The 9,134-nt window shown below is 44.8% G+C and overlaps 1 protein-coding gene across 1 annotated transcript in view; it reads left to right on the forward strand.

Moving 5' to 3' along the window:
- The window catches only part of DLEC1 (DLEC1 cilia and flagella associated protein), a 39,576-nt gene that overhangs the window by 28,338 nt on the left and 2,104 nt on the right, over positions 1–9,134 (forward strand). The window contains exons 29-37 of the mRNA XM_008502231.2: positions 150–361; positions 1,288–1,419; positions 3,246–3,368; positions 4,056–4,150; positions 4,235–4,319; positions 4,836–5,036; positions 5,907–6,068; positions 6,992–7,145; positions 8,894–9,014. Coding sequence (XP_008500453.2) covers positions 150–361; positions 1,288–1,419; positions 3,246–3,368; positions 4,056–4,150; positions 4,235–4,319; positions 4,836–5,036; positions 5,907–6,068; positions 6,992–7,145; positions 8,894–9,014 — 1,285 coding nt within the window. The remainder of the gene's footprint in view (positions 1–149; positions 362–1,287; positions 1,420–3,245; positions 3,369–4,055; positions 4,151–4,234; positions 4,320–4,835; positions 5,037–5,906; positions 6,069–6,991; positions 7,146–8,893; positions 9,015–9,134) is intronic.

The raw sequence follows: 9,134 nt of genomic DNA on the forward strand, positions 1-9,134 counted from the left end.
TGGAAAGCTTAAAATGTTGGGGTTTTTTTAATCCAAATCCAGTTGCTTGACAGAAATTCATTACATGATATTCTGGCTCTCCAGCACCAGCTAAGCTGTCAGTCTTCTCAGGGACCAGCATTGATTGTCCTCTCTCCTTTGCAATTCAGACATCCGCCTGGACTGGCAAGTGTACAACCAAGAGCAAGGTGACAAAAAGCTGGTGGACCTGTTGATGTTCTTTGGAGACCATTTTCCTCTCAAGGACGTGGGTGAAAATGAGTCTGCATCAACTGGTGGCACCTCAGAGATGGTGTTAAAGTTGGATCAAACTCCTGTTCCCTGCAGAAGCATTTATCCAGCCTCACAAACCACAGATGAGGTCAGCTGCTCCTCTGGTTTTTCTGCTGCTGCTGAGAGAGCTGATGAGTTTCTTGGCATGAGATGTTGAAAACAATAACAAGGGATGTAACTTGTAACTAAGAGCTGGGTTGTTACAAGGAATATCAGCTCCTCTCACAGTCAGAAGTGATGCAGGGGTAGATGGGGATTGGTACCAGCAATCAGTTTCCAGAATGAGCTATAAGCAAATTGCTCTCCATCTGCTTCTCCTTTTCTTCAAATTGTTAAAGAAGCTTTTTAAAAGAGATACTTTAAAAAAATACTGTCAGTGACAAACTATTATCATTTTTACATGGAAGTGTTAGGATAACTAAAAACTCCTTAATTTGAGTCTGCTTTTCTCATGGGTGTTTTATGGTGTCAGTGTGTGGTGTAGTCAGGGAGCAGAAGCTAACCTGCAAAGTTCAAATTGCAGCTTCAAGTATTTATCCCAGTGCTACAGCTAGGTTGTTTCTGTTACTCTATTAGAATGTAGTAGCATTTATTACACTTAGTTTGATTAAAATATGGCCATTTATTGTCTTGAAAGGTTAGGAGTGACAGGGTGAAGGCATCGTGCAGGGTATGTGTATTTTTCTGGCAAAAGCTCTACAGAAAAGATATTAATATCAAATTTTCCCAGCTGTAGCTGGTGTGTGTGATGGCCCAGGGACTGTAGGGTTGAGTGGTTCTCTTGGTAGAACAGATCCTAAGCATGCCTGTTTTCCAAGGAGTTCAGGAGCAATTTCAGAAAAGCAAACCTGTGTGTGAAAAAAAATGCTGTACAGGACATATGCAAGTGTCCAGCTTTTGTGCCAAAAGTAAAAAAACTGGAGCTGGCCATTCTTGCTGACCAGTGCAGTGGTTCCCTCTACACTGCCCTTGCATTCCTCCTTTTAACCATTTCCCACCCTTTTGTCCCTTCAGTCTTCAAATGCTGACAGCAAAGAGGAAACCATCACTCAAGAACCTACAGTCCAGGAGCTTGTGTCTGTGCTTATACAACCTCATGAAGGGGTTCCTGCAGACAGCCCCTACTCCATTACTCCAAGACAGATAGTAAGATCTTATTTTTTTTCTATGTTTAGATTTAGCATATTTTCTACAAGGCAGAGGAGGAGGTAGCTTTGGTTTGGGGTAGAGATTACTTTAAGAGTGAAACAGTTGGCTGAGTGGCTTTGGGAATCTTGAAGATCAACACAAGAAAAGTTTTTAAGACAACAGCAAAAAAAGTGAGTGTCCTACCTGGCTTTGAGCAGTTAACTGAGGAGTGGAATGAAGGGTTCTCTAGAGTGGCATCTCTGCTCTTCCCACTTGGGTTGCCTTGGTGAAATGTGTAGCATTAGTTTAGGGCATCCAAGCTGAAGTTTTGGAAAGATGTTATTTACCCAGGGTAGATTTGCTTAGTAGGTGTGATAGAGCTGGAAAGGAGGCTGCTGGTAAAGGGTTGCTCTGTAGGCAGCTCTTAGATAAACAGTTGTAATCCTCACTGCTTCAAAATTAACTGGTGCAGATGGGGGCTGTGGTTTTACAATTTTGTAGGAATAAGATAAAGCAGAGACAGCACTGGAAAGATCTAATCATGAGTGACAGAGCTGCCCAAAAAATCAGTGTGTCAGTTTTGATTTGTAAATATTAGCAGCCCTTCTTGCCAAAGGGTTTTGGTTACAAGTTAGAGTGAGCTAAAGATTACATAAAAGAAATAATTACAGAAGTGGCATCTCAAAGCAGTGAAGTCTGTGACCAGCTCAGGGGTGACTGAGGCTGAGACAGCACAGATGAACAAGGGCCTCATTGTGGAGATGGCTTTTACCAGGGCAAGCTCTGCCTGTGTGGAAAGGAGATGATGCCTGTGGAACCATCCAGGTATTCCTGTGCAGAAATGTTCTCTGTGTTTCTACTGCTGCTCCAGGAAAGTCTGGTGGCTCAGGTGTTGTGCAGCACAGCTGGCCAGATGTGGATTAAATCCATCTCTAGCAACTAAGGTCCTGGAGACCACAGACCTTGCAGTGTTGTAGGACATGGCTCTGCTCTGGCCCTGCTAGACCTTAGGCAGAACTTTTCCTTTCTGAGCAGGGGAACACAGTGCAAGGAGAGCTGAGATAGTTTGGCTTCTCTGAGCCCAGGTGTAGCAAGATCAAAACACCTCACCTTGTGATCACAATAAACTGGGACATTTGTGGCTGCACAGCTCTAGCCAGAAAGCCCTATACCCCACAGGGCCCCTGAGCTTACAAACTCAGCTGGACATCAACTGGCTCTGTAAGGACATGGCAAAGGTTTTTCTGGAGCAACAGCAGGATTGAATCATAATCTGCAAATGCTTCTGCAGCAATAACAGGATTTAACTGTAGCATGCACAATGCATCCCAAGAAAGCAGAATCTGTTCAACCTGTAAATCCCACAAAATCTGTTGTAGCTGCATTTGATTACATTCCTGCTGTTATGTAAAATTAAAAAATGCTCAAGAGTACACTGAACTGTGAAGTACTCTTATATCACACTTGTAACTCTTAAAAAAAATGTTTCTTGTATCTGTGAGAGCTGCCAGTTGTGGGAGAATCATCTGCATTATCCCTGGAGTATAAGTAGGTGGGACTGGGTATTTTTAAAAACAAACCCACAGGTACACAGGGGTGTGCAGGGACTTAGGGAGTTGGTCTGTGGCCACGCTTGAACTCAGTTGGTGCTGAAGAGCAGCTACACTGATACTTACAGCTGAAATAAATTAGTTTTGTTGTCACATGGTGTCATTTTAGAGAAGCCTGAGCATAGCCCCATCCCCGGGAGATTTTAGGCTGCTTGTACAACCCAGTTTTAGCAGCTGAGGATGCTTGTGCAATGCAGCTCCCTGCACTGACACTCAGTTGTCTCTCAATTGCAGGTGATTCCAGGAGGTGGCAGCATCTCCGTTTGCATCTCCTTCACCCCCTGCATCCCACCAGAGACCGTGCCTGAACTGCAGTGTGATGGGTTTGTGCTGGGTTTCATGAACCTAGATGACCAGGTAAGCTATCACAGCAAGGCTAAAGAAGACTAGAAAATAATCGTTTCCCTTCCTAAAATTTTGGTGCAGGCTGCTGTGCACCCGGACAGTTTGTATGAACAGCTCTGTACATCCTTCCATCCTTTTGGGGCATTTGTTGCATTTGCCTTTCAACTTGGAAGCTTTCTGGGGTGGGAATATCCCCATCTTCTCTTACATTGTCTGGTGCAGCAGACCCCAGACAAAAGCCCAGGGTTTGAAACACTATCATAACATCAGGTTTTGTTGATAACAGGAGTTAACAATGGGGCTGAGACTCAGGACTGCTGAGTCCTGTTCCTGGCTCTGCATCTACCTTCCTGTGTGAATTTGGACAGCATTTCTCTCCTCTGGGAAACTTCCTCTCTAACAACTGCAAGTGCAGCTCACAGGCTAATGTGAGGCTTGAACATTGTTTTATGAATTGGTCTGTGTTCTCTGACATGAATCATTGCAAAGGGGCAATGAATGAATAATCAAAGAGTAATTAATAAAAACATCCCTAATGTTCCCTACTCTGCTTAGCTTTTGCTGCCCTGTGTCTGTTGCCATCATCTCAGGTAAACAGTAAGTTGTCAAGCAGAATCCTACTTTGGCTAGCAGCCTCCCAGGCTAAAAGTCATGTTTCCATCATTTTAGACATCATTTCTGTTTTCATGTTGTTGTCAGCATGCAAAGACAGTGCCTGGCAAAGTGCATCGCAGAGAGGGCTATGAAGCTCCACCCCTACGAATAGAATTGGAAGCTTTTGTGAGGTCTGCTCTGTAAGTACCTGAGCACTGGGACCCTTGCAGAATCCATCAGCCTGGGGGGCAGGACTCTGACCAGCTCTGATTCTTTACACCCAGGTTAGAAGTAGCCACGGATCATGACAAAGGGATGGTGTTCAATTCATTGGCAAGTGATCTCCTGCCAGATCAGCCTCTGTCAGGAGTAAGTATCTCATGCACTGATGTGTTCAGCTGGTCTGAGCTGCTTTGCTGCTGGAAGATGCAGAGATGGTTTTTAAAAATGCATCTTCATGCCCAGTAGCTTCATGTTACAACTTCCTATCTTGCACATAACAAGGTAGGAAAGCAAAAGGACTATCAGTACTCATTAGCAGAACTGAGCTCAAACAATGCTTATTTTATGTGTCTTTCTTTGTACAGGAATCTGTAAGTAGAAAAATCAGTACATTTTTTTAGGAGATAAAAATCTGACAGCAGAATGAGTCACTTAGAACAGCCTGGTCAGTTTCTGTGACCCTTGACATTCAAAGATTTCTAAATTTTATTACATTGTTTGTATTTTGGTTTTTTTACTTAAGAAATTTTGGAAAACACAAGTCACAGACTGTGTTGCTTTGGGATAAAGTCCTTCAGATCCCTGGTGGTGCTGACTGACCAGACTAGCACAAACCTCCCCAGGGAATTCAAACTAACCAGCTTGGCATCATTTCTCCACCAGGTTTTGACAGATTCAATAATGACTCAAAAGCTGAGACTCATCAATCGCACTAAAGTTCCTCTGTACTTCAGGCTCCTTCTGTCTACACCCTTCAGCCTGTCCAGCACAGCTCCCAAAAAGAGCACCAAAACACCCCACAGCAAGGAGGAGGAAATAGAGCAGCAACCACAACTTGTACTTTATCCACAGCAAAACATGCTGGTAGGCTCAAAAATAATAATTCTCTGCCAGAATAGACACTTTAGTAATTGGAGTGTTAAGAGTGGCCCAGATGAACCACAAGAAAAACACAAGCAGTAGAGAATTATCCCAGTTTCATGGGAAAGAGAAGTGTATTAGCAAATGATAATTACTGCAGTTACCCTGGAAAATTGCAGGTACAAATAAATTTTTCTGCAGTGTCCCTGATGTGCTTTTCTCATCAACTCTGACCTGTTGCAAAGTCCTGCAGAAAACCCTGTGCTTTTTGGAGCTCACCTGTATCAACAGCCATAAATATGTTGGACAAATTATTATACTTCTGAAGACTGCAGTTCCTGATTTCCTTAAATTAGAGGCAAGCACAGAATTTGTTGCATTTTGGTTGTACACGATGACACAAAAGGAAACAAAGTCAAGAATCAGCTAGGATGCAAAGAGTGAGCAGCACTTGCACTTCTGAAGTGTGCTTCTCATTTTTCAGTGTTCATTCTGATGTAGGAGCACATACATCTTAATTCTGTGCAGGAAAAGAGGAGATTTACATGTTTAATATTCCTTTATGAATATGGTATTTGTAACCTTGGAAATTTTGAACCTTTGTCTTGCTAGAGGCTGCTTCTGCCCTGTGGTTCAGAGATCAGCTGTTCACCTTTACACTCCATCTCCACGTACTGGATTCACAGGAAATAGCTGTAATTTTTTTTTCTTTAATTATAATGCTTTGTTCCAGTGGGAATTTGGTCGCTGGCATTGACACCTTTGGGTTCCAGTGGGAAAATGTATGCCTGGGCCTTTGAGCAGTGTTTACTTTGGATTTCCTGCTCAAAGTGTCTTCTTATGCTGTGGTCATCGGAATTCCTCTTCCCACAGGTGAAAGTGTCATTTCACACAACTCTGGAGTTACTTACATATCAACATTTGCCAGATACCCAGCTGCTTCCTGGCCTGCAAGTGCTGCAGCTTGAGAATGGAGAGAAAAAGCTGAAGTTTCATCAAAATCTGGTGATTGAATACAGCAACCACACCACCCAGGTAAGATCAGAAGGGAGATCTCTGGGCCCTGAGAAAGGGGCTGTGTTGTATCAGCATCTCTGACTCACAACAAATGTCACCTGGCTTTGAAACACAGCCACCTCTGGGCTAAATGGTGTCATCCAGCTCAAGGGAACAGCCATGGATGTGCATAAGGAGATATTTTCCTGTTGGGACTGCAGGTGGACAGCATTTTGGGGCCAGCACCCTGGTGCTCAGCTCCTTGCACAGCCTGGATGCCAGGGCTCAGACCCAGGGCAGTATGTGACCCTGTCACAGGATGTCACATCCTTCTGAGACACGGGGTCAGGACTGTCTTAGCAAAGATGCCAGGAACTGAGTCACCAAGCCTTGCCTCCCACAGTGCCCCTCTGCTTCTTGAAAGTCTTCTGAGTCTTAATTCCTGTGGTGTGGTCACAGCCCACACACATTTAAAGGCCAATCTCTTCCAGATCTATAACACATCACACCAACCCCACCACCACCAACTCCTCAGCAGTTCCAGTGCACTGCAGGCATTTTTTTGTTTTTCATATCAGGTATTTACAGTCACTTGAATAATAATCTTGAGCAATCTGCACAAACTGAATGACTCACAGTGGGCCATATACAGTCCTAAGGGATGAAGAGATGCTGTAATGTCTGCATCTCCTCAGAAAACTCTAATAACAAATCAGAGTGTTCCCTCCACGTTGCTTCATCAAGATGACAGTGTCTGGGTTGAAAACCTATCCCAAAAGAGTAAAACAAGCAACAACTTAATTCACTCAAAGGGGTAAAATGGAGATTTGGTTCTTACAAAAGAACATGGAACAGCTACTGAATCTGTGAGGTAAGAACAATCCAGCTGTGACACATAGTATTAAAGCTCTGCAAAAATAAGGTGGGTGGTTTTTTTCCTTTCCCTTTCCTCTGTTTTGCAGCTGGTCCCAGTGACTGCATACCTCACTGTTCCAGTTCTGGAGCTCTCTTGCAACACACTTGATTTCCAGACCTGTTTCGTTGCACAGACCAAGACTGAACACGTCCTCCTGTGTAACAGGAGTGCCTGCAGAAGTTACTGGACTGCTTTGCTGGGTATTCTGGTTTTGTATTTGGATTTCTTGTTATACAGTTTCACTATTCAGTCTTTTTATTTAGTAAGGCTGCATGCACTCAGTGCACAGCCAGTATACGAGCACATTGGCTACAAACATCAGGTCTGCTTCTGTTCCTGTGGGCTCTTTCTTTTTCCTTCCCTTCCCTTTCCTTTTCTTTCTCTTCCTCTCCTTTCTCCTTTTCTCTTTTCTCCTTTTCTCCTTTTCTCCTTTCTCCTTTTCTCCTTTTCTCCTTTCTCCTTTTCTCCTTTTCTCCTTTCTCCTTTCTCCTTTTCTCCTTTTCTCCTTTTCTCCTTTTCTCCTTTTCTCCTTTTCTCCTTTTCTCCTTTTCTCCTTTTCTCCTTTTCTCCTTTTCTCCTTTTCTCCTTTTCTCCTTTCTCCTTTTCTCCTTTTCTCCTTTCCTTTCTCCTTTTCTCCTTCTCCTTCTCCTTTCTCCTTTCTCCTTTCTCCTTTCTCCTTTCTCCTTTCTCCTTTTCTCCTTTCTCCTTTCCCCTTTCTCCTTTCTCCTTTCTCCTTTCCCTTTCCCCTTTCCCCTTTCCCTTTCCCCTTTCCCTTTCCCCTTTCCCCTTTCCCCTTTCCCTTTCCCCTTTCCCCTTTCCCCTTTCCCCCTTTCCCCTTTCCCCTTTCCCCTTTCCCCTTTCCCCTTTCCCCTTTCCCCTTTCCCCTTTCCCTCTTTCCCCTTTTCCTCTTTCCCCTTTTCCTCTTTCCCCTTTTCCTCTTTCCCTTTTCCTCTTTCCCCTTTTCCTCTTTCCCCTTTCCCTTCTTTCCCCTCTCTTTCCCCCCTCTTTCCCCCCTCTTTCCCCCTCTTTCCCCCCCTCTTTCCCCCCTCTTTCCCCCCTCTTTCCCCCCCTCTTTCCCCCCTCTTTCCCCCCCTCTTCCCCCTCTTTCCCCCCCTCTTTCCCCCCCATTCCCCCCTCTTTCCCCCCTCTTTCCCCCCCTCTTTCCCCCCTCTTTCCCCCCTCTTTCCCCCCCTTTCCCCCCCCTTTCCCCCCTCTTTCCCCCCCTCTTTCCCCCCCTCTTTCCCCCCCTCTTTCCCCCCCTCTTTCCCCCCCTCTTTCCCCCCTCTTTCCCCCCTCTTTCCCCCCCTCTTTCCCCCCCTCTTTCCCCCCCTCTTTCCCCCCCTCTTTCCCCCCCTCTTTCCCCTCTCTTTCCCCCTTCTTTTCCCCTTTTCCCAATTTCCCCTCTTCCCCTCTTCCCCTTCCCCCTTCTCCTTTCTCCTTTTCTTTCTTCTTTCTTCTCCTCTCTTTCTCTTTGGTGCTTTTTGGTTTTTTTTGTTTTTAAGGGGGCTGGGGGGTTGGTTTTTATTTTGTTTGATTGATTTGACATCAGTGTTTCTCTACTGAAATCAGCAGTAACTCCAGATTTAACCAAAAGCTTGAATCCCAGCCCTCCCAGGTAGTGCACATGTTTTGCTCATTTATAATCCAATCTTAGCAGGCAACAAGGAGCAGTAGCTCCTCACGAGTCCTGTTTGAGTTTGTGCCTAATGATGGTAGCAACAGATGGGCTTCAGAGGAAAGAAGCTCAAGGACATTATTTTGTCATGGAGCCTCATTGATCACTCCAAGTGATCAGAGGGCGAAAACAGAAATCAGCCCCATGCACATGAAACCTCTGACAGTGGAAGAGCTGATTTATTAGTTGGGTAGTGAGGAGGTGCATTGCTTTGTAAGTTTGTACAGAATATAATACAGTTCCTTTGTTTGCCATTCACTCCTTTCACTGCAGATGAACAGGAAAAGCACAAGGAGCTGGAAGTATTTTCTGTCTTCCCTACTCATGGCATTTTGGAGGCACGTGAAGGGGACTCCCCTACCAAACAGATCCTGCAAATCAGCTTTACTGCAAGGTACAGTTACCAGGACTGGAATCTTCCTGGTACTCCCAGACTTAAGGTGTGAGGAGTCCCTGAAAGCAAAGAGCAATTCAATTCCTCTCTGGTCTTGTGTCCTCATCTGCCAGTCCTGGG

This window comes from Calypte anna, chromosome 2 (assembly GCF_003957555.1).
Source record: "Calypte anna isolate BGI_N300 chromosome 2, bCalAnn1_v1.p, whole genome shotgun sequence".
In the NCBI taxonomy this organism is placed as follows: Eukaryota; Metazoa; Chordata; class Aves; order Apodiformes; family Trochilidae; genus Calypte; species Calypte anna.